The sequence below is a fragment of the Cydia strobilella genome, chromosome 11, assembly GCF_947568885.1.
Source record: "Cydia strobilella chromosome 11, ilCydStro3.1, whole genome shotgun sequence".
Lineage (NCBI taxonomy): Eukaryota > Metazoa > Arthropoda > Insecta > Lepidoptera > Tortricidae > Cydia > Cydia strobilella.
Window position 1 is genome coordinate 12811123 of NC_086051.1, and position 26622 is coordinate 12837744.

The 26622-nt window shown below is 36.7% G+C and overlaps 1 protein-coding gene and 1 long non-coding RNA gene across 3 annotated transcripts in view; one reads left to right on the top strand and one right to left on the bottom strand.

Moving 5' to 3' along the window:
* The window catches only part of LOC134745220 (uncharacterized), a 118100-nt gene extending 103946 nt beyond the window's left edge, over nucleotides 1-14154 (top strand). Inside the window, exon 2 of the long non-coding RNA XR_010128143.1 lies at nucleotides 14029-14154. This is a non-coding gene — a long non-coding RNA (uncharacterized LOC134745220). The remainder of the gene's footprint in view (nucleotides 1-14028) is intronic.
* Nucleotides 1-26622, bottom strand: part of LOC134745190 (C-type lectin 37Db) — a 105251-nt gene that overhangs the window by 4306 nt on the left and 74323 nt on the right. For both annotated transcript variants that reach the window (XM_063679183.1, XM_063679182.1), the window contains exon 2: nucleotides 15144-15244. In XM_063679183.1, coding sequence (XP_063535253.1) covers nucleotides 15144-15244 — 101 coding nt within the window. The remainder of the gene's footprint in view (nucleotides 1-15143; nucleotides 15245-26622) is intronic.

Genomic DNA, 26622 nt, shown 5'->3' on the forward strand with positions numbered 1-26622 from the left:
ACTAAAAACAGAATAATATAAATATGTATTTAAGTGGGGCTCCCATACAACAAACGTGATTTTTTTGCCGTTTTTTGCGTAATGGTATTTCCTTCCCTTCGTGCGCGATTCCGACTCGCACCTGGCCGGTTTTATATACATTATTAGTTTCCATTATCAACTTTCGGGAATGAAAAGACAATTCGATTTTCCCATAAGGGAGAATTCCCCAAATCCCCATTTCATATGTTCCCGGGCGTACTGCGGCACGTCACTTCAGATATAATCCCCAACCCGTTGCGTCGCTGAAAGACTAATTCGCCACTCAGTCGAGACCCGCGGATTATCTTGTACCTACCCGGTGCACAATTTGGGTCCGCCACATAATGGTAATTTTCAAACAAAAAATGTTGAATTTCGTGCATTGTAAATCTCATCTAGGCAGAGAAGATTTTGACTACAAACCAGAAACCATTACACACCATTATAATACGTTGAATAAGGTATCTATGTATCTGATAAGTTGGACTGTGTTCTAGATGTGAGGGATCTCTATTTGACGGCGTGAATCTTAGTACTCGTATATGTAAGTATGTAGGTATTTTAAATTAAAGGTTGTTAAGACGCTTTCGACATCCGAGTTGTAAGCGCCCATAGGCTGCGATGGTTGCTTACAATCTGGTGTGCCGTCGTTGTATAAAGAAGTGCAGTAGATCGTATTCTTGAATCCTTAGTACGGGGTCGGGATTATTATACAGCCTCCAGTAATTAAGGATCAAAGGCCTTCTGCGGTGAATCTTCTATTTAAGTACTTAATTCATTTACCTCTTGCAATTGCAATCAACCTCACATCGGTGACTCAATGGTGATTATGAACGTACAGAGGTTTTAGAAAACAGTTGCTACTTGCTGCTAAGTTAATATTAAAACACAGCCGTATTATATTAATATATGCCCCATGAAAGTTCCTGTTTAATATTTTAGATGCACGAATAATAAAAAGCCTTATCGTAGCAGGGGGCTAGCGAAGCGTCTCACTGATGTTACGGGTGACCAGAGGAGAGGGCTGGTTCTTTACTTGCCCAGGGAATTGGTATTGCTATCCAGCGCGGTAATGCCACCAGCCTAATACTGGGCACCCTACTACCTAGCGCCTAGCTAGCCCACATTTTTTACCTGTAAATATGGGTGTACGCAGATGGTTTTGTTTGATTTGGAGCGGAAAAGTGCTAACAATATCTGAACATGTCTCTATTGTCCCGGCGTAAGAATACGTGTCCAGACATTTTTAAGTAGGTACCCAGTGAAACAGAACCTTTTAGTGAAACTGACTTACATACTAAATATTAAACGTAGGCTCTTTTATGTGAATATCCTATTAATCCCATCCATCCAAAATTTACATTTGACTAAGATACAAAGTGTCTATACTTAAGCCCTTTCATTAGTAGTATTGGCTTTAAATAAAAATTACGTAACACATTGTAACCTTGTAAAATTTGATTGATTTGAGATGTTAATATACAATAAATTGAGATGATACCTGCTCCTATATGACTAATAGACATAATAAACCTGATCTTGTTTCTATAAGGGAAAGTGGGTCATGACTTAGTGATGATGATTGGAGTATCTATAAGCTCTATTTATATGGATATATGGTATATTCATACTAATATAAGTAAGACTAGAGCCAGGAAGCTAGTGCGAATTTGTTTGTAATTATATTCGTATTACTGCATTAGATAATGAGTGTTTGAAGGAATTCTTAAAAAAAAACCGATGTATTTATTGGTAATAAATTGGAGGATTCATGCATATTTAACTATGAAAAAGGCTACATGTATGTTTCAATTTTCAAAATGTAGCAGTGTTACAGAATCGAACTGGCACTTTCAAATGCATATTACGAGTAGGTATGAAAAAGCTTGCTTGTCATAATATCACAAAATTCTTAAGGCGCTTGGCATTTAAAATGGTAATTTGCTTTTGTTTCGTGTGGATTCTTGCATTGTATTGCTTTGCATAGTTAGATCATTTATTATATTGTTAGGCAATATATAACTAGACAAAGTTTGGCATAAGATGATTGTTTTCACGAGGTTATATAAGTTTAAGTTACAATTCGCGTGGATTCTGTCTGATTATAACTTCAGCATTGTGTCTACGTTATAAATGTATAATTCTTTGATAGAGAAAAATAGTCTTATTGCGATTCCTATAAGAGGAAAGAGAAAATAGTGCCATGCTTTGTCCTTATCACCGACCGGGTGGCAGCATAGGTAGGAGGCGATGGCGAAATACCAAAATTTATAAGAGTGAAAGAGAAAAAATCCTATGCTGCCCAAATTTTATATGAATATTCTTTCTCTTACCCCCGGTCACTCGATGGCGCGTCTATATAGCTACTTGTATGTCTATGGGTAATAGCGTAACGGACTGGCAGTACATGATAGGATTGCATTTGAAGTGGTGTTCGGGTTACAAGCATATTTCGATTTATAAAATATTTAAAACAATGTCGCTCGAATTTAGAAAAAAAAACAAATACGAACATGGCAAACCTGCATAGTGCAGCCACCGCGCGTACAGGGCGGTGGTAAAAAAAACTAAGCCATACGCCCAACAAAACTGTTACGTACACAAACTGAAATAAATGTCATATACGAAGGAAAAAATGACCAAAGCCTCCAGTGAGTCCAGTGTCCAGAGCTGGAATTGAACCAGCGTCCCCCGTTTACCGGACAGGTGCCTGAACCGCTCGGCTATCCGGTCACGGTGGCATGGGTCGAAATTTCCAGGTATATGACAATTTCCCGAAGGCTTGTGGCGCCCCCTAGCCATCTCTAAGGTAGAACAGTATGGTTTGACCTTCTAACTGAATCAACTCGGGTGATTACGGGCTAGCGAAGAGAGATGGCGCTGCCACTAATACTCTAAGAACAAATTAAATTATTTTCTATGAAAATATTTTAATTTGTGTTTTTTTCAAGTAGACTACTCATCATCTTCCTCGCGTTGTCCCGGCATTTTTGCCACGGCTCCATGGGAGCCTGGGGTCCGCTTGGCAACTAATCCCAAGAATTGGCGTAGGCACTAGTTTTTACGAAAGCGACTGCCATCTAACCGTCCAAACCAGAGGGGAAACTAGGCCTTGTTGGGATTAGTCCGGTTTCCTCACGATGTTTTCCTTCACCGAAAAGCGACTGGTAAATATCAAATGATATTTCGTACATAAGTTCCGAAAAACTTATTGGTACGAGCCGGGGTTTGAACCCGCGACCTCCGGATTGCAAGTCGCACGCTCTTACCGCTAGGCCACCAGCGCTCTTCAAGCGCTTTTTCAAGTAGACTACTATTTAAACTATAAACTGAAATAAATTAGATCCGATTATTATTTCAGTTTATAGTTTAAATAGTAGTGTGTCTACTTGAAAAAACACAAATTAAAATATTTTCATAGAAGTGTAGGTATTCTTAAAAGCTATATGAAGCGTATGATGACAGCATTAATGTACCTACCTAAATTATTAATATTATATTGTCCACGAGAGACGCCCGTTTTCCGGAACGATTATGACCTATTCAGACTCAAAGCTAATTGTCATACATAAGTAAGTTCCAAATAGTTCCACAAGACAAGGCGGCACTTTGTTAAAATTTTACAACTATGAACAATGGGCTAATTTAGTAGTACCTATTAACAGTAATCTCCGAAGCCGGTTTCGCATAGTTCGGATCTAAACTGTCGTGAGTCAAATAACATAAAGCTAATTTTATGGCTAAACTCTCGTATTCTTCTTAGTCACTTGTTACTCGCTAGCCTAGCCCTCCATTTTTAAGCACGCGGCGTAAAAGTAAATAAGTACATTGAAACCGTAAATTTAGCTTTACAATGTCCAGTCCAAGAAAGTCCAATGTCCAATGTCAATACAAGCTGTTTTCCGACACTTATCGAGTCATATTTTAGGAGGTGAATATGTCATACTGATCGCTTTTTATTACAAGCTTTTATTTAACTTGCAATGTACCTATGTATGTAATATGTATGTATCATGTTTGTAAGGGTCAAATCTTGCAAGTTAAATTTGACCCACTCCCAGTTTCCGATGAAGCTGAAAATTTGCATACATATGTAGGTCGGGTGACAATGCAATATTATGGTACCATCGAGCTGATCTGACGATGGAGACAGGAGGTGGCCATAGGAACTCTGTGGTAAAACAACTCAACCTAATTGTGTTTTAGGGTGGTTTGAGGTTTTTAGAATTGTCTCGATGAGTATTAGTTGCCTGTGGAAAGAGAAGTACAGTCAGCGATAAAAGCTTGTACCAAAAATGAATTTTTTGCCAAAAACTTATTTAAATCGATTTCAGACATGTGGTCTCAATTCTCCCATTATTAGTAACTAGCGACCCGCCCCGGCTTCGCACGGGTGCAATGCTGATGTATTAAACATATAAACCTTCCTCTTGAATCACTATCTATTAAAATAAACCGCATCAAAATCCGTTGCGTAGTTTTAAAGATACACACATACATAGGTACAGACAGACAGCAGGAAGCGACTTTGTTTTATACTATGTAGTGATTCGACAACGACAGCTATTTTGTAAATAATCACCATATTTTTCAGTCAAGCAATGTTGGGCATGGTATGCAATGTTGAGGAAGTTGACAGAACGAGTAATTCTGTATACAAATTATCATATAGTGACCCGTTTTCATTGGTCTTTAGTCCAACTTCAAATACCTCGTCCCACTCCCACCACATATTATTATTTAACATCGTTAATCGGCTGTTTCAAAATCAGGAGTATGCGAGAAGCTCCAGTTTTTCTATCTAGTTAAATTGCATCTCCGCGCCGGCTTCGGCTCCATCACAAAGCAATTAGAACTCTAAACAGATTTAGCTTGGGTGTAAATTAGATTGAGTTTAAAGCTCGTCGGGAGTACTCGGGAGTGACATTGCGCCGGTCAGTTTTGGATTTCCTGTAACACCAACTAGACTGATCATTGGTAGAATGTATTCCCTTGCAATAAGGTTCAAGAATGGTCAAGTAGCTGTGTCAACGTACTAATAGCAACACTTAACTTCTTGACCATCGATGGGTCTAAGGTCTTTGCAGTAAGGTTTACTATTAGTCACATAGCTGTGTCCATACATTTCCGTGGCCACGTTAGTTCCGGGACATTGGCGACGGAGCTAATTCCCTGGAAACTGACAAGTTGCCTGGAAATTCGTGGGCCTGATTTTTGCGTTTTATCGCCTTCGTTGACTTTAAATGTTTTCGTTTTAAGGATATGGGGTTTTTTATCGTTTTAACATTGACAAATAGTCAAAGTCGTGTACCTGTAGATTTTCAACTAGTGACTAGTGTCATCTCCATATAATTTAAAACTTAAAAACGCCAAATGATACCTTTTAGCATACCCCTCAAGCTGATGCAAATGTGACTGCTGAAGAAGATGGCTCTATACAGTCCCGTCCCTTAGGTATGCGGTGACTAAATAAACCGTAACTCTAGTCTGTAATTAGACAGTTCAGTTACCACAATATAAATGACAATGTTTTGAATTATTTAGTACCTTACGCGTCTTTTTATTTATTTGATTATGGTTTTACTTACACCACTGCTGTTCGGGACGGTTTAGATGATGGGGTTTTTGTTTTATCATTTATTAATTTAAATGAGACGATCGTTACATCTGACAAGTATTTAAGTACATGCGAATAACACGTCTTAACTTAACCACAGCAATAAGAGTTGACAACTCGACTATAACAGGTTCGCTGATGAATGACGGTTAGGTGACTATTAATAGTAAAAAATATTTGAGAAGTAAGTTACATTTGAAACTATCGTCAGCCATACCATACCATATTATTTCATTAATATTAAAATAAATCAGTTTAACTCATATCTAACTCGCATGTATTAACGGTCAAACAGTTTTTACATTTGTATCTACACACATATCACAAACCCTCTATGATGCCTTCAAAATCCGTAAATAATGGCCAACATTAAGATAAACCGTTTTGTTACAGCAAATTTTTTATCTTTGAAAATGTTATTATTGCTGAATAATAACATCGATTTCGATAACATTATTTTATTCAAATTTCGAACATCTCTGAAAAACAAAGAAATTTGATTTGACCTCTATTCCAATATCAGTCGAGATGACGTTTTATTTGAAATGAAATGTCAATTGCATACAAATTTGACAAATCTCGCTTGTTAGTTGGTATCGAACGATATGGCAATCGACCCCCACTCTAGTTTGTCTCTGAATAAAATAAAAAACTAAGGATGCGTGACATGCGTGAAAAAAGTTTTCTTTGCCGCCATTTGACGTGCAGTTTATCTTTTAATTAGTTTGTAAGGTGTTTGTTGTTTTTAAAGTAACTCTAGTGAAGTTTCGTGTAAAATGTGCGATAAAGATATTTTGGAGACGCCACCTCATATCCGCGAATTCCGCCAGAGAGCAACTATGCCCCAATGTCGGCTGTAATATGAGGTTAGTGAATATATCATAGAAAGTTTATAATATGTGTGTAGATACAGCAGTGTATGTAACTGTACATAATTAGGCATTAAAACACTCGTGTGATTCTATTATGAAACTCACTACGTTCGTTTCATAAACCCACACTCGGGTTTTAATGCCTTTCATTATGTAGCAGTCACATAAACTACTATTATTTTGACCTTATTATAAACAAATAATGCCTGTTCAAAATGTTTCACGCACCTTTTATCTCTACAAGTTTTAATTCAATAAAGTAAAGCACGCTTCACCGTGCAAAGTTCCGAGTTTAAAAATGCAGGTACCAATTTGCCGCCCGCGCCGGTACGGAGGCCGATTTAAATTTAACAATTTATTATTGTTTTGATCTGGTTATGGTCATACCCCGGGGTTTTGGGCACAGGAATGTTAACACTAGCCAAAAAATAGGTACAAACTGTAAAAACATAAACTAAATATTTTAACATTTCTAAGTACACTTAGAGCTTACTGTTTTTTTATTCATAGTTTGGTAACTAAGTATTTTACAACATACACGGAATTATTCCCGCACCCAAAACCCCGAAGTATGGTTATGATACGACCTTGAGTCATATCAGCAATAAGTCCAAATGCAAATGAGATGCCTTATGAGACGACTCTTGATTGCATTTCGTGAGGACAAATCAGCGTAAACGGCTCACGCTGATTGGAACGGGACACGCTCAGGGTCGTATCAAAATAAGAGTAAAAACATATCAAATTTATAAACTAGTATCGGCATCCGGTTCGCGGCATTGGATTAACCGTCCATCAGGCTACTGAATTTGATTAAATCCCGTTGAAAATCGATGCCAACGCGTCGGATTTTATGCGAAAAATCTGATGGCAACAACGAAAACTTTTTTTGACGAATATGAGAATTTAAGATCTGGGTCAATCATATTTTTGATGTTGCTTATATACTCGTAGTCCGGTGGCGGGCTGCATGAAACCCACCTGATATAAAAACAGAAAATTCCTACTCTGCGGGGGTAGCTGACTTTTAGTAGGCTTTAGGCTCATTTAGGCGGAGCGAATACTGGTATGCGAGTTTCATTTTCATTATAGGTACATTGCGGTAGTTATTTGATCGGTCAGCTGAATTGAAATATAATCAGAGAGTAAAGATATAGTTTGTCAAAGGAATGTCTCATTTCAAACATAGACAGGGAGAATCATACTATCTTTGTCTTACACTAGTACTAACACCCAAAAGAAAAGGATGAGTATGGTTTTTTTGTTCTTATTTACTGACACTGGTTTGACCATCTATAGTTTATTATTCACGTAGGCATATTACAATGCGCTTATGAACGTCAAATAAAGTTACGCCGGCTCTAGTCCCTTCACCTTTGTCTCGAGAAGATTTAAATCCCCCTTCAATTGGAGGTACAAATGTAGGTATATGTATGTATACTTATACCTTAAGCGAGGTTTAGACTAGCAAGAACTTGCATGCAATTTACGTTACATTGCCGACTACTAAGGTAAACTAAACTGCATTCAAAATGTTTATCGGATACCGCAATGTAATGAGAATTGCATGCAAGTTCTTGCTAGTCCAAACCTTGCTATACGAAAGTTATCTCTAAGCGCCACTACTAGCACCATCCTCAGTGCCATAACCCAGTGTCAAATTGTACTGGTAACCATGGCAACGTGGTTTTATGAAACGAGCGTCAGCGAGTTTCATAATAGAATCACACGAGTGTTTTCAGGCCTAATTATGTTCAGTTGCATACACTACTTTATCTACACTCATATCATTAGTACTCTAAGATGGGTTCAGAAGCCGCAGGGAAATGACCTGCATTGCTATTTAATGCTACCTGTACAATATCTATGGACTATAGATATTAAAATGATGCAATAAAAAATAAATTTGAACAAATACAGAAACAAACTACTCATATTTTCAACTAAAATGTAAATTACAAACAATTTTTCACAATTCTACTTTTGTAACAGCAAAAAATCAACAAACGGATGACAACAGTAATGGCGGCAATTCGATCCTCCGTCAAGATTTTTTTTTTAAATTATAGATTAACGAATGAACTCCCTATTCTCATGTCACTCGAGATCAAATGTCGTACGGTTTATATTAAAAAAACATAATGAATTGACGTTTCGTATCGATAACTGTTTTAATATCTATGGATACTAGAATAGAGACCCACTTGAGTTCCGACAGCTGTTCCAAATTTAAACTCATAACCTAACAAAAATCTATAATGTAATAACATTAAAGTACAGATTATACCTACTACCACAGATAAGAAAGTTGTCATAGTAAAATTGGTTGTAATAATGCTGGTCATTTCCTACGGTTTCTAAACGCATTTTAGAGCACTAACGATATGTGCGTAGATAATAGTACATTACTACAGAGGCTGGGAAGTAAGGGGTTGCCGGCCGAATGCATATATACGACCGAACGTAGTGAGGCCGGATAGTTATGAGGCCGACAACCCCTTTCCACGCCGATGTATATATAGTGCTTTTCTCAAACATGCAATGAAATAAATAAAGAAATCTCCACGAAATTAAAGTTTTATTTCTAAAAAAACTAAAAGTAAACGAGGCACAAAATATAACTATCACCTTTACGTAACTTTATCACACGTGTCGTATATTTTACACATGTAGGTAGTTTATCAATTTATTACACAAATTTTCAAGATATATTTATGTATCTTTGATTTTTTCGCCTTGCATCCGTCTGACTGTAGTTTTAGCCACATAAGTAAGATTACACAGTTTTTTATGTTGATATTATGCTTCACATACATCGTTGCCTTAAATATGAAATATAATTAACAGGTATTCATTTAATATTTTCGTCGAAACTCATAAAAGTACACAATCAACAACGCACAATGTTCAACTTTACCTCCAAAACGATTAAAAAAATACCTGTGCGTGTTTGAGTAGACATTTTTAACGCTAATATCTAAATGAAATATTTTAAATCTGTATTTGTAATTATAGTTTGTCAAAGGACTGTCTTATTTCAAACATAGACAGAGAGAATTATACTATCTTTATCTTACACTAGTACTAATACCCGAAAGAAAAGGATGAGTATAGTTTTTTTTGTTCTTATTTACTGCCAATTTGGTTTGACCAACTATAAATTTGCAATTCAATATTATTGGAATTTGTTAATAATGTTTTATTTATGATTTTTTTGGAAATTCTATACAAATAAAACTGCAAAATATATGAAATATCGTTTATTGTTTTTTTTAATAGTCGTATTGGCAGTCGGGCTAGCACATGATTAGCGCGAGAGTCTCTCGCCGCGACATAGACTACCCGTCCCCCTTTAATTCATACAGTTAGTAAAAGACGGGTAGCCTATCTCGCGGCGAGATACTGTCGCGTCAATCATGTGCTCGGCCTACTGAATGTCATTCCGAACCAAAAGCAAATATTGGTTATAGTTTTTTTTATGGCTGAAGGCCATGATGCTGTGTCACAAATATATGTGAAATAAAAATTTAAAAATAAGCCACTTCCCGGCCTAGGCCTGCAACTTTGTATGAAATTTCATTACAGACCTCTCGTCTAGCCGCGCCTGAGACGTGATACTTCCCAGCCTAATATAAAGAACGTAATATCAATATTACATAGCATGTTTGAGAAAAAGTAGTAAACATCCGGACAATACGAAAGCGAAATGAGTCACGTGCCAAACTCAATGGTGCTGCACCCAGCGATCACGAACATCACGATTGATGATTTTTGTTTTTATCGCGCGGAATTAGTATGTAAGGTGCTAGCTTGAATATAAATAGCCTTTTTAAAACCGGACTTAAATTAATCTATTTAGGGTTTAGATAAACATTATTCATTCGACAGCATGAATTGAACCTCAATAGGCTGGTCGCCTAACAAAGTAAAAATAAGTATGGTGTTATGGAAATGCCACAAATGATGTTACAATTAATTCCTCCATGTATTAACTGATTTTGAAATCATTAAAAGTGGCAAATTATGCTTAACACATTGTTTCTTCAGTGTGTTCTGGTAAAGTTAATTTAGTTCTGTGAAATAAAACTAGTTTTCTATGTATGTATATTAGTATTTAATGAAATTCAATGTTTCATTCATAAGCGTCCTTAAAATATAAAGTCTTGTATAAAAGTAGTACTTACCGTTGTATAATATAAAATTTAACTTACAAATTCAGTCTAACAAACAAGACGGCGTAGCTTGTGGAGTAAGTTACTGCACTTGAACTGGGTAACAAGTGTAATAACTGGTATAATCGAGCAAATTATTAATGAATGAACTAAGTAAGTAACATTGAACGCAAATGAGGTTAGGTATCAATTCGCTTGCTGAAAACAGTGATACCATACCTATCCACTCCACGAATTAGGTTAGACCAATTGTATCGTTACATTTTGATGGTCTTAAAATCTCCTAATCTCATCTCTTGTTTTTAGGTGATGATTTATAAACGAAACTAGTGATTTATTCTTTTCGTTTCATAACATAAAAAAATTAGCATGATGTGTCATTTGATTAGCCAGCTAGACAGTATTCATGATTCTATGACCTTAAAGATTGTAATAAATTTAATTCTACTTTTTTGTGACTTTAGGGTTAGGTACTCGAAGATAGACACATTGTAAGAGAAGTTTTCTAACGCCATATGACGCCATAACGCCTTGACAGTCTGCGAGATGCACACCACACGAGTGTCTATCTTACACACACACTACATTATTACACATACACTATTTTATCTACACTGAATATGAATAGAATAGTGGTCAAAATCAACTTTTTTCAGAGATGTTCGAAATATGAATGTCAGTACCAAATCGATTTTGATATACTATAATAATAAAGCAATTACCTACAACTTTCACATATAAAAAATTTGTTGTAACAAAACAGTTTATGTTAATGTTGGCCAATATTATGAAGGCATCAAGAGGGTTTATGATATGTGTGTAGATAAAAACTATTATATAGTCATATCAGAAAACCCAACAAATTCCTAGACATTCAGTACTAAATAATTTCATAAGAATTCATTCTGTTACCCACCACTTACCCACATCACCAAACCGCGAGCTAAAATTGGCTGTGGCATTTGCGGTTGACAACTATAATGGACACTCCACATTCTCATACCAATCGCGTTACGAAGTCTATCACGATTTATATTTACGTTAAACCACAGATATGGACGTTTAGCTGCCTCACTTATACGCAAGACGCTACTGTAATAAAAATTAAGTACCTATTAGATTTTTTTGCGTGTTGACAACTGTAGGGACACTATATGCTTTGGTTTTTCGCATTGACCGAACGCAGTCAAGTTTACGCAAAAAATATTACGTAGTTATTAAACTTCTGCTGTTAAGGACCGATCCTTTGAACACTACGGCTATTTTACATAGGTAACACCCCACAAGGAAACCTTATCTGAATGCATGAAGATTACTATTAAACGGTCCCGCGCGCGTCTGTGGGTTAACCATAAATTATTGCTACTTTTACTACATACACGAATGTGTTGTCACATATCAGACAATGAAGGTTGTAAGGTTAAGCACCATTTCTCAATGCAAAGACAGAAAACTATTAAATTTTACGGTTTCTCCAAGTAACATTGTGTTAGGCCCAATACTTCATTACATTATTCATTTTTAGGGTTCCGTACCCAAAAGGTAAAAACGGGACCCTATTACTAAGACTCCGCTGTCCGTCTGTCTATCTGTCACCAGGCTGTATCTCATGAACCGTGATAGCTAGACAGTTGAAATTTTCACAGATGATGTATTTCTGTTGCCGCTATAACAACAAATACTAAAAAGTACGGAACCCTCGGTGCGCGAGTCCGACTCGCACTTGGCCGGTTTTTTTATATGAAGAGTAGGTACTGCCCATAGGCAATAGGATAGTACGCTCATTTTTTTCTTGCATAGACAATGAATGGTGTAGTACCTACTTTAAGAAACAGACAGTAGTATTTTATTTTTGGTTAAACCTTAAAAATTAAAGCAATGATTTAGTAACAGTAGGTTTATGTAGGTATATGTACATAAATGATATGTCTAACTTATGGCCACAAAAATGTGAGAAATGGCGATATCACCAACGACCCGACAGCTTTTTCTGTTTGAAATGCAAATATATGGAATATCCTCGCGGTGTCCATTTCGTCTCCTTGTCATTGCCGATAAATGCAGTTACGTCAACGCGTGCGCATCTCTTGTCGTTACACCATGGAATCGCCACGAATTAAAAAAGCTTAACTCAAAGTCGAATTATAAATATATGTACAAATGTGTACTTCTTGCAATGAAACAAGGTACAAAATTGCATAGATATTAACGAAATAAAGAGCTTTAATGAGACATTTTTAATGATCCAACGTTCAGATGGATGCGTGGCTTTCCCTGGCACACCCACGGCGTTTGCGCATTGTTCGATTATATTTAAATTAATACTTCACTTTCTATAACTTGCAACAGGTGTCAATGCTACCAAACAAATGCAGTGTCATTGTCTCTGTTCGGCTCGCCCACTAATTACTAGACTTGTTCTGAGACAATTATGTGCGGGCGCGTTTTATGTAACAGTTACCTTTGTTACAAGTTTGTATGCATGTATTTTCACTATCATAAATTACTCATTCGTCCATTCAATGCAATTTGGGCTAAACTGTAGGACTAGAATGTTGCTCTTCTCAATTCTAAACCTATAAGTATTATCAGGCCTCCTTCACTCGCTCAAGGCCACGCGCTATATGCCTACCGCTCGGCGTATCGTCGACGATACAACCGACAGAGGGCCGCCGAACGCCCGCCTGAGCGCTCGCACCGCACGTTTCCCGCGCCTATGCTTCGAAATGCCGAAACCACGTAATTATTGTGCAGTAGATGGGTGTAAAAGTCAAAAAACAAAGGAAAATTTGTCGTATTTACAGAGTAGTATTTTAAATCTATCTTTATGAATTTTGTCACCATTTATTTCTTTGAACATAAGTACGTAAATCTTAAATTAAGGAGTTTTTTGAGTCAGGTAATATAATTGTTTTTTTATTAGTCAATCAAATATTTAAAAAAATATGGTTGATTCGCAACATTCGTTTTATTACAATAATAACATAAGTAACAGTACAACCCTAGCGCATTCTTACGATGACGCGTTGGCACGTGACTCGCACGGCGAGCAAGGTAGTCTCGACTCTTTGTGCGCGTACTTATGGTACATTTCTTCTCGTCCTGAGCAGCAGGTATTATTATTAAGATTTTGTAGGCTATTATAGCGTAGGTATTTTCGCTTTTGTATGGGAATGATGTATCTGTTACGAAGTAACTATTTATTAATCTGTGGTATTATTCCTACACCCGTCTGTTTTTTTATACTTGTCTACTCATTTTATAAAGATAAAGATAAAAGACATTTATTCGTGACGATCAAAACACAAGTACGAACATGTACAGACAACAACAGCAAGAAAAGAAGAGATCATCAAGTGTGCATCACGAAGTGGACCCAACTCAGCATAATGCCAGCGCTGGTCTTCCGTAGGGCCCATTCGGTGATGCCACGACAGATAACACACAAAGATACATATTAAAACATTACAAAGATACACACAAAGAATAATTACAAACATATTAACCAAACCAAAAATAAATACATGAAGAGCACAAACAAAAATAAAAAAAAACAAGTATACAAGAAAAAAAGAAAAACATTCAAGAAACAAACAAATCCATTGACAATTAATAATTATGAATGCGACCATACCTTCTGTCAAAAACCAGCTTGCAGCTGCTAGCGCCAGCGGCTACTGGCAAAACTAAAACTGCCTGCAACTGCAAGCACGGTATAACCTCAACTATATCGCTTTGATACTAGCATAAAACCCTACAGTCCGACGAAATTACTATCGTATTTATAATAAACTTTTTCAATATTTTCGATTGAACTTGAAACAAACAATTAAATATAAATTTCTATCTCTCTAATTTGATGGGTATTTCAAATATATAATTTCCGTTTGTCACATAGAGGGTATAGGATCCTTGAAGGTTCTGGAGGAGCTTTTACAGTGTATGTTGCAACAAGAAAAACATAAAACAAATGAGTTTGCAGAAAATTCGGCACATTAATAAAAAAAACAAATAATTTTCGGCAAATAATTCGGCCGAATACGAACATCGGAGAACTTACTGAATATGCCGAATACCGAATAATTACCGAATATTTGGCCCATCTCCATTACATTTTATTTATGCAGTATTCACACTATGTCAATTATCAAGACAATCCACTGAGCCCAGGCTATTAAATTGATATGGTTCTATTAAAGTTTACTTATTAGTATCAATAGGATTGTTATAAAATTAGACGGTAATTTGTCTCGTGTAAACACTGTATTACTCGTCACATCTGCCTCACAGTCGAGTCTGGAAAACAAAACTCTCAATGTATGACGAGAAGCGAGAAACGATGAGTGGAGAAAGCATTTGGCAGCCAAATCTGTCGCTTATTCTCACCATGACAGTTTTGGCCATCAGACACGTCTATTTGACTTTTTAGTCAATTTTAGTAATTATTAAGTACATATTTACCTTGAAGAATATTCCTAGATAGTATCTCTTCTCCCCCGTCTTGAGCAGTGGCATAGTCCACCGCGTGACTCCGAGCTCATCGTCGTTACAGGTCGAACATTCTGAGGACAAGGGGAAAAGCAGTTTAGCGAAGCATTTGGATGAAACACTCATTTAAAACTAACTTTTCCACCATTCAAAGCGAGGGTGGTTAATAACGGTACCTATTATAGGTAGAGATAGAGTATACGAATTATATTTATAAATATTTTTCGAAATTAAATTAAATTATTCAAGGCATTTAGATACCCGTACACCCAAAGTAGAACCTGAATAGGATGTTTTTATAGGGTGGAATCTGCTATAGTAATTTTTCTTAACTGTGTTGGACTCTCTACTCACAAAACTATGTTAGTCTGAAAACTCTCCATGGTAATTCGTTTATAGGCCAGTCAAATTAGATCCAAAAAAAGCGTTTTGAGGAATTAATTCCCAGCAAGCTGGAGATCATTTTCCTTCCTCCTTCATTTGGTCCTAAATGCGTAATAATCCGAGTTTGCTCCATCCCAGGAAGTGTGGATAAACTTTGGGAGCCTTGGGAGTACATTTTACCTTGGATTGACAAAACTACTCGATGTGGAAGGAACCTATCATCAATTACAATGTCATTACCCGCATGGTTGTTGTGGATCAGACACTGGTAAAAAAAATTGATTTAAACACGATTATCCCAAAAGAAAAAAAATTCAATGTGGCGTTCATTCTTGACAATCTTTGACGACTGATTCATATTAAGGTATCTTTCGGATCCTCAGATGTAAATTTTTATCATGATTAGAGCAAATTTTCCGTCGGACGTACCGTTTTTGAACTACAAGCAAAAAACTGAAAAAGAGCAAAAATTCTCCACAACTCCAGGAATGGAGCAAACTCGGATTACACTAATTTAGAACCAAATGAAGGGATTAAGACGATTTTCAGCTTGCTGGGAATTAATTTCTGGAAAAAATCTAATTTGACTGGCCTATTGTGGGAATTTACAGCAATACCAAGGTTCAGTAGGATTGATAAAAAATACCGCGTATGCGTTATGTTATGTCTTAATATTAGATGCTTGACATCTTTTATTAATGATGCAGTGCAAAAAAAATCTAGGCTAAAGGTGAAGTTCAAAGCAAAATTCGACAGCAAAAATACATCATTAAGAATTACGGTTTCTGACTCTGACCAAAGCTTTGACAAAAATGGATTCTTAAATTCACTTTGCCGATGCAGTTTTTAGGGTTCCGTACCTCAAACGGAAAAAACGGAACCCTTATAGGATCACTCGTGCGTCTGTCTGTCCGTCTGTCACAGCCTATTTTCTCCGAAACTACTGGACCAATTAAGTTGAAATTTGGTACACATATGTAAGTTTGTGACCAAGGATGGACATGTAACGTAAACAAAATAATTTTAAACACGGGGGCCACTTTTAGGGGGTAAATGAGAAAATTAAAAAATAAAGTTGGTCAAAATATATCGTGTTATATATCAAATGAAAGAGCTCATTGTGGGAATTTCAAATATATATTTTTTATAATTTTAAGATAAACAGTTTAGAAGTTATTTAAGTAAATAGGCAAAAACTGACCATTCCCCCTCTTTATCTCCGAAACTACTGGGTCAAAAATTTTGAAAAAAATGCACAAAATAGATCTTTACCTATAGATCACAGGAAAACCTATTAGAAATGTGCAGTCAAGCGTGAGTCGGACTCAATTACTTAGTTTTTGATCCGACCCCTACGGGTTGTGTACAGACATTTCACATAAAAAATACATTGTTTAAATTGTATGTAATGTACGAAACCCTTGGAACGCGAGTCCGACTGGCACTTGGCCGGTTTTTTGAATATTCGCGGGACAATAAAGCGAAAACTCCGCGGTTAACGAGGAGCCAAATGGTATCAAAATAAAAGTAAACATTTTAAAAGTGGAATGTTCAGCCGACTCAAAAGACATCTTGCTTTTACCACATGACTGGCAACGAGAAGTTATACGAAAAATATTGTAAGAAACGGCTGTATTGAAAAGTTAAAAGGACCGGTATCTATCTTATCTTTACTAAGTATTTGTTTACGGGCCTCATATAGACTTAAATGGCGTTTTAAAGAAACTTATATTTTTGCGCTCCGTCGATAAGATCGCTTTGGGCACTCAATAAAATACGAGAGAACAGGCTACTTATGTTTACATTGGCTGCTGTGCATTTATTTTCTTTTCTTCATTGACTTTGTGTTGTAATAAATAAAAACAATTGGCGTATTTAGTAATGTACAAGTACTTGACGATATACTTTTTGCAAGTAGAAGGTTTGAGTAAGTGAATTTTAAAAGGCATTAAGATACCATTAAACTAAGCGTGGAATTGTCTATATATAATTTTTAAGAAAAAAAACCGACTTCAATGGGGCATGCCGTTGAGAGGTTACTTATTGTTGATGGTGGTGTTATTGGCGACAATGAAATGAAAAAGACAGCACCGTTTGCCTAACTAAAAGGAGGTAAAACCACCCACTTTTCTAGTAGCATTTCGTTTCTGTAAGGGTCACAGTTCTAACCTAACCTAACCCAATATTCTGATAGCATTTCGTTTCTATAAGGGTCACAGTTGTAACCTAACCCACTTTTCTAATAGCAGTTCGGTTCTGTGAGGATCGCAGTTCAAAAAAGTTCCACTTCATTCACTTTCAATGTCACTTTTTTATGTAAATGCTGGATTTGTTGATTAAAATACAAAAATCACTATATGTATGAATTTAACATTTGAGGAGTTCCCTCGATTCCTCATGGATCCCATCATCAGAACTCGAGCTTGACAAAAATGCGTCTTGAAACCTAACTTGCTTAACAAACAACGAAAAGGACAAATCGCCAAACGTAAACTATGCGTCATTGAAGAGTTCCGTTCTGATCATCATCAGCAGTTCCACTTCATCAAATGTCACTTTTTTAAATGTAAATGCTTGATTTGTTGATGAAAATACTAAAATCACTATATGTATGCCTTTAACATTTGAGGAGTTCCCTCGATTCCTCATGGATCCCATCATCAGAACTGCGTTTTGACAAAAACGGGACCAATCTGTATATATATACTTACAATCAAAAAAGAATTTTCAAAATCGGGCCAGAAATGACGGAGTTATGGAGTAACAAACATAAAAAAAAAACAAAAAACATATAACCGAATTGAGAACCTCCTCCTTTTGAAATCTTGAAGTCGGTTAAAAATTCATTATCATTTAAATACACATATTTAAGCAACGATCAATTATGATGTACAATTTCTATATCGTCAGGTGACAAGCAAAACTCACTAATTACTAAAAATAATTAAACAAAAATCAACCTTATTCGGATAATAATACTACTACTATTCACTATTCACTATGGTTATGAACTTGTGGTGGTACTTAGTAACTTTTGCTTGTCACCCGACGATATATATTAATCAATAGTCTATATAAATTGATTTTAAATAAATAATTCTTCGTATTTTAGTTGTCGAAAATTCATTTCCTAAAATAAATTAAACATGTTTGAGCATATAGTGTCTAAAACTAAAAATAGAAACGATGAAATAATTTGTTTTTTGTAATCTATTACGAATGGTAATTATAAATATCATTACACGATTTTTTGTCCAATATTTTATGAAGTGGTCATTTCGTACTCTATGACGATATATGTTATATAGCCGGAAAAGAATTAGGTACCTATGTGTTTATCTTTATGTTATGTAACATGTTTTAAGTAAAACTGTGAATTTAATTTTCCTTTACAAAAAAATAAGTTCCTTTGCGCACTGAAAATCAAAATTGTAAGTATATGCTTTGAAGTTAAATCAAAAGGATGCTATCAAGTGACTTCAGCTCTGTGTCTAACAAAACAAATCACACGTATCAAAAGCTGCACTCTGAACTAATCAACTGTACGTCTTATTTCATTGAAATAAAGTTCACAAATGGTCAGCCAGCGTTCATGACAGTAGCAGGCCGTTATTACGTTACGCAACAGTTGCCCAATTGACGCAGACTACTCCAACTAGATCATATTCGGTTCATTTGGAATGTTAGAAAGTTGAAGATTATCTCTACGTAGGCAGTGTAATTGTGTTATCAAAACATTGTGATTTTGCTGCTTATTTTGTCTGTTTCTGACACGAAATCGTGTTGTGTAATGACGCATCAATTCAGTGGCTACATACACGCGATACTTTTTATTTTGCTCACCTATTTTTAGGCTGAGAATTGATAACACATTCACTGCCCCCAACGCACATGTGCGTTCACCGTCATACAAGTTTGTTCCTAGGCCACGCCCCCTGGCAGTGAATGCGATAATGGATAAGTAAAAAAAAAATGTCAAGCACGTCAAACAGTCTTAGCGTTTATCCCGTTTATTATTTATTTATTTAGGTAGCGTAGTGGCGAATATTGCTCTATGCACATTGATGTAGGTATAATGTGCAATTAATGGATCAAACACCGACAATCTAAATATCTCTGAGAATATGTCTGCGTTTGCGTCTAATTGCCACGACATTTTTCATACATTTTGTAAGGGTCGCGGCAATTAGACCGCAGATATATTTATTGAGAATGACCGTAATGTATTATTTAGGTATGTCTATGCTAGAACGTAAATCAGACACTATAAGTGGCATCAACCTTAGTAAAGTATTGACATTGTTATTGAATTGACAGTGTAGTGATCGGAATAAAGTGAAATAATAAGAAAATTTAAATAAGACTAAAGAATGACAATATTATTCATGTCATTTTTACTGATAGTGTCCTGCACGCATATCACAAGGCGAGTTCTTAGTAAGAATTTATGTTTTTTACTGAAATGTAAATTTACACTTCACTAGTTATCTACACGTCGATACCGGCGTGGAATATTTAACAGCTTTTCAACAGAGAAATATTTCCAGGTGTCATTGACGTAAAGGTGTTATCTGTACTAACAGGATCTCATTTGACTGAACATAAGTGGACCTTATGCATTGGCAATAAGGTTTATGTCAGTTAACAGTGTAAACGATGGAACGATAATCTCAGTATCGCTTTTCCCTTTATAATTCATACCATGCATACCATGACCTTTCGGAGTAGATCTACTTTCGTAAACGATGACATTTCCGTGTTACGTAGTTAAAACTTTTTAATTTCTGTCTTTATTTTACGAATCTGTCCGATTCACGGTCGCAAATAAGTTTGGTCTGGTATTTATACGTTATAGTTTCCAGGTGCTTGGGACTCTGAAGTATTTTAACCGCGCATGAAGATAAAAAAGTAAACAATATTATAGGACTTAGGGCAATTAAGCCGAAGCAAAAAGGAATATTACACGAAATATAAATTTTGTTTATTTGTAAAATCATCACTAAAACTGAGGCTATAAATCTGTATGATGAAATGGAGACATTTCAAAACTGGTACAAACTTGATTCAAACTTTACAGATTCTTGACTTAACTTGATATAATTTTGACATCACTCGCAGCATAAGCTCTTCAGATATCAACGTAAACAAAACACATTTCCTGGTACTCTTAAACTCGATGCGAATCCTCTGCATCATTATTTTTCCAGGTCAGTAACGTATTAAAGCGCCCAGCAACCACAAAAAATATGCCTTATACTCTTGGAATAAGGGCCAAGGCCTGGAAGGCCTGGATTCGTTGGAGCGTAGCTAGTAAATCAAACTGGAGGTATGCGATAACAAGCTAGCAGCAGGTGTTCCTATTGGCTGGGAGAAAAAGGTGAGTCGGACTTTCCAGTAACCAGACTTTCCAGTAGTAGTTTCCAGAACTGCAAACTTAGATTCGTAATTAACTAGTTATAGGTACCTATAAGTAAATTACTTTTTGTATTCATTAAAGGGTTAGGGAAATACAACGCAACAAGAAAAATCAAAAAAAAGGCAAATTAAACGTTGGAAAGTCTACAGTATCGAGGAAGGCTGATAGAGTGAAATGGTAAAAAATGGTTGAGGTGACCAAGACCCACAAATAGTGATGGGCAGCGGTAACATTCCCGCTACCAGCAAGTTTCCATTTGGGAATGTTACTAGTAAGTTACCAATGTTACCAGTAACATTCCCAAAAGCCGGTAACATACGAAACTGATGATAGTGATGACTTATATGAGATAAAATAAGGTTCAAAACTTATTTTTTTAGTACAACTTACTCAAAAATATGTCCCATAGTTCTTAATTCGCTGGCATAAGAGCTATGGGATCAATTTTATAAATTTGGTATACAGATAGTGAGCACCGGGGAAGGACATAGAATACTTTTTTATTCCAGAACTCACCCCTTAAGGGGATGGAAAGGGGAGTTGACACTTGTATGGGGAATCAATAACCGCTGAACCGATTTGGTAGCAGTGGTTGATTTAGTTTGGTATGGAGGTAATTTGGGTCCTGGGGAAGGACATAGGATAGATATTCGCGGGCTTGGTTTCCGCAACTCGACGTCTTACTATTGCGCCTATTTTGCGTGAGGGATATAGGATAGGTTTTACCCTAGAAATCAACCCTAAAGGGGGTGAAAAGGGGAGTGGAAATTTGTATGGAACCCAATAAAACCGATTTAGATGAAATTTGATATGGAGATAGTCTTAATTGTTTGGGAGGGTGTAGAGTAGTGTTTATTCCCGAAGTCATCCTGTTCTCTTCTCCACTCTTCTAACACTCACTCAAAGTGCCGCTGGTAATGTATGATGGAGGCAGCTCAAGACCTGGAACACCTGGAGTGCTCCTGGGTGCAACGGGTCTGGGGTAACAATCGCTCAACGTGCTGCTGGTAGTATATGATGGATAAAGCTCAAGACAATGTGGAGTGCTACTGGGAGCAAAGGGTCAGGGGTAACACTCGCTCAACGTGACGCTGGTTGTATATGATGAGGAAAGCTCAAGACCTGGAACACCTGGAGTGCTGCTGGGTGCAACGGATCAGGGGTAACACTCGCTCAACGTACCGCTGGTAGTGTATTATGGGAAAAGCTCAAGATCTGGAACACCTGGAGTGCTGCTGGGTACAAAAGGTCAGGGGTAACACTCGCTCAACGTGTTGTTGGTAGTGTATGATGGAGATAGCTCAAGACCTGGAACACCTGGAGTGCTGCTGGATGTACCTGATGAGGGTAAAACTCCTTTAATCTGATGTTGGTAGAGTATGCTGTAGGCAGGTTAAGTTCTCCAAGACCTGGAACACCTGGAGGTCTGCCAGATGAAGCAGGCGTCTGACCTGTTTGCTGTAATCAGGTTGAATTTTCCAAGACGTAGAACACCTGGAGGTGACTTCCCATGGGTCACTCGGTGCCTGCAAGACTGGTGACCAAGTTTCTGCTGGAGACGCTGCTGATCTCCCACCAGGGGGCTACCACAAGTTGAATGTTCAGCGGGTAAAATTTAGGTAGTAAAAAGGGGTGGAAGTTTGTATGGGGAAACAATAAATCTAGCTGATTGTTTAAAAATAAGCTACCCAAATTACTAATTCCACGCAGACGAAGTCGCGGGCAAAAGCTAGTATTTTATATATAAACTACTACTACTACTCTAATTTCAATTTTGATTAATTAATATAAAATCGAAATTCCAACAATTTAAAAATGACGTTTGTCACTTGGAACGTTATACAAAACTAGCTTTTGCCCGCGGCTTCGCCCGCGTGATTTAAGAATCTATGTCGTTTTGTCTAATGTACAGGGTGCGGGGGAGGCAGGGGAAGGAGAAAATATGGTTTTATAACTACTTACAAAAGATGGTTTATATGGTATATGGTTCGTAGGTAGAATACATATATATGTACTTACGATGTTTTGTATTTTACTTAGAATGGAAACCTAAACTTATAAGTAGCAAACAAACAACCACCTTCTTGTAGCACCTTGAATGTACTCATTACGGATGCAGGAAGTTTCCCGATGACGTACTCCTTCCACCCCGTCCGTCCCGCCGCGCCGCCCGCACTCGCCTAGGTACCGATTGACGACGATCGAGGTGGCACCAAATCAAATTTAAAAATCTATTAGGATAACGCGGGTCTCCATACCTCAAACCCAAAATTAGAACCCTTATAGGATCACGTGTGGCTGTCTGTCGGTCCGTCTGTTACAACCGATTTGGTCCGAAACTACTGGACCGTTTGAATTGCAATTTGGCACAAATACGAGTACTTTCAAGAATTTTCATGAGCACATTATTCAATTTCAAAATCGATGCGATTTTCGTAATTAACGTCCCAAAAAACCATAAAAACGACACCCATATTGAAATGTCTTCAACCCCATTGCACCCCAACAGGGGAGATGGTTTTTCACGTCCGTCACGTTGGATTTTAAAATCGTTCTTGTTTTCCTAACCCGATAAACCATAGAAACAATACCCATGTTGATTTTCAGACTTTGTCACCACATTTCCCCCTATTAGGGGGGAATTTGAAAAAAAAACCTGCAACACGTGTTTATTCATTTATCGTTAGGAATACTCCTGTGAAGTTTCGAATATAATAGTCTAACTAATCTTGTTTCCCCATACAAACTTTGAACCCCCATTTAATCCCCTTGGGGGGTGAATTTTGAAAAAATCATTTCTTAGGGCACCCCTAGACCTTATAAGAAACCTACGTGCCAAATTTGGAATCTCTAGAACCAGCGGTTTGGGTTGTGTGTTGATATGTCAGTCAGGCAGTCAGTCAGTCAGTCAGTCAGTTTCTTCTTTTATATATTTAGATGTTGATTGGTTTATTCTAATAATTAAACTGATTTATACACATATTTTCTTTTACTTTATTTCCAGTCTTCACTTTTAATCATTATTTCCAGATAGTAATGTTCCCAGTAACTTTGGAAAAATACCTGGTAATATTGGGAATGTTACCGGTAACATTGGGAATTTACTCTCTCAGAGATTCCTTAACTGTTTTATGACTGTAAATAATAGCATTATTATTTTATTAAGTATTTAACACGAAAAAAGCATATACAATTCTAATAATTTTTTCAAAGTTACTCAATGTTACCGATCTGGGTAATGTTACTGGTAGCATTACCGGGAATATTCCCACTTTTGAGTAAGTTACTGGTAACGACCCATCACTACCCACAAAGCAAGTAAGAAGAAAATTTTAAGAAGATCACCACTACCAAGTGTGCTACCGGAGCTCCAATATATTTCCATTATATCATTGATTGATTTACAGAACTTAGTCTAGTAGTAACATCTAGTATAAGTGTACTGGACTATATCTATGGTAATGTCTTTTCAAAATCGTAAGTATTGTAAACTGAAATAGATGTCATATACCTATTAAAGAAAAAGTATAGTAGTAGGCCGGATTCCACTGAAGGGCTTGGTATTTTTTCTTTAGTAGGTATGTGACAACGATTTCAGTTTATAATCTATACGTAGTACCTACCTAGTGTGACTACTAAAAAACACAAATCAGAATATTTGATAAATTATTTTATTTTTTCCCTGTTGTAAGTATTGGCTGCAATTTTTCAAATTTTCTTGAAGTTTGACTCACCTACATTTGGTTCATTTAGCAATAGTACCTAATGCACGAACAGTTTTAAGTAGTTGAAGCTATTTAATCGCCGTAGTTTCCAGGATATGTCTTAAGTAACTACATAATCGAAAGTATTTTGTTACTCAAGCACTGAATTTAGCGATGCATTTTTGCAGCAACTAAAATTATCTAGTAGACTCAAACCTAAAGGTTGCCTCAGCTTCCTCGCGTTATCCCGGCATTTTGTCACGGCTCATGGGAGCCTGGGGTCCGCTTGACAACTAATCCTAAGAATTGAAGTAGGCACTAGTTTTTACGAAAGCGATTGCCATCTGACCTTCCAACCCAGAGGGGGAAACTGGGCCTTGTTAGGATTAGTCCGGTTTCCTCACGATGTTTTCCTTCACCGAAAAAGCGACTGGTATAAATATCAAATGATATTTCGTACATAAGTTCCGGAAAACTCATTGGTACGAGCCGGGGGTTTGAACCCGCGACCTCCGGATTGAAAGTCGCACGCTCTTACCGCTAAAACCTAAAGGTTGCCTATATCTTAAAAATATTCATACATAGTTCCGGAGAATTTGAAGCTTGTTGGTTGGCTAGAAGTACCTTAGAATTATGATGATCGGTGAGTGAGTGTGTCAGTGACAAAAGTAAGGAACTTTAGAGTGCAATAATTCTTAAACTACAAGTTCAAATTGACTGTTCTTGGGAATATATGTAAGCCATATCATGCCCTATATGTCACATGAATTCAGGCTTCTAGCTTTAGCCAGCACAAAGTTACAGGACGTCGAAAATGGTCTGAATGGCTTTGAGAAAAGGATAGTACGGCCGTGCCACTTTGTTATGCTCGGCTTGGCGGGGGCACTGCCGTGCCGCTAGATGTATCGTTTTGCAGTGAAACTAGTCCAGTTAATTTACTTTTAATCACTGGTTGTATTTCAAATAGTAACGTGATTCCGGTTTGTTGTTATAATTATATTAATCTATATTTAATTAACGTATAAGAACTAGAAACTAGTCTGCTGTCATCATACTGTTTAGTTTGATAGAAACTAAACTATCTGTAAATACTGGTACTGTATTAAAAAATATCGTCGTTTTTAGGGTTCCGTACCCAAAGGGTAAAAACGGGACCCTATTATTAAGACTCCGCTGTCCGTCTGTCCGTCTGTTCATCTGTCCGTCTGCCACCAGGCTGTATCCCATGAACCGTGATAGCTACAGTTGCAATTTTCAAAGATGATGTATTTCTGTTACCGCTATAACAACAAATACTAAAAACAGAATAATATAAATATTTAAGTGGGGCTCCCATACAACAAACGTGATTTTTTGCTGTTTTTTTCCGTAATGGTACGGAACCCTTCGTGCGGGAGTCCGACTCGCACTTGGCCGGTTTTTTTATATACTGATATTACTATATTATATTATCATATTTTTTTGTAAAAAAATAATTCTGAATACTTTTTATTACCATAAAAAGCCACCAAGATGATGATGATGATGAAAACTTCGTTAAATAAAATTTTAGACATGGTAATTAATATAATGCAAAGTAGAAGTTTAGGGCAAAGTAATAGCGCATTGCCAACACTTGTATTCTATTTACATATTTTTAATTGAATTATCTCTAATAATAACGGAATATTTTTATAAAACACAACTTTCAACCCACAATGAACGCTCGCCTCCATCTGAAGAGATATTTGTCTTTAATAAATAAGATACCTTACTATGTTCAGCGCGTCCCATCTCTCACAATCTCACATATTAGTGCGAGAAAAATGGACTAACCAGTATAACATTGGTATCATACTTTAAAACCTGAATACACCTCATATCAAACAACTGTCACATACTCCATACACGCCTTAGCTCACTCAATCGCACATGATGAAACTAGGGATTCTAGTAAAGGTTAAACCAA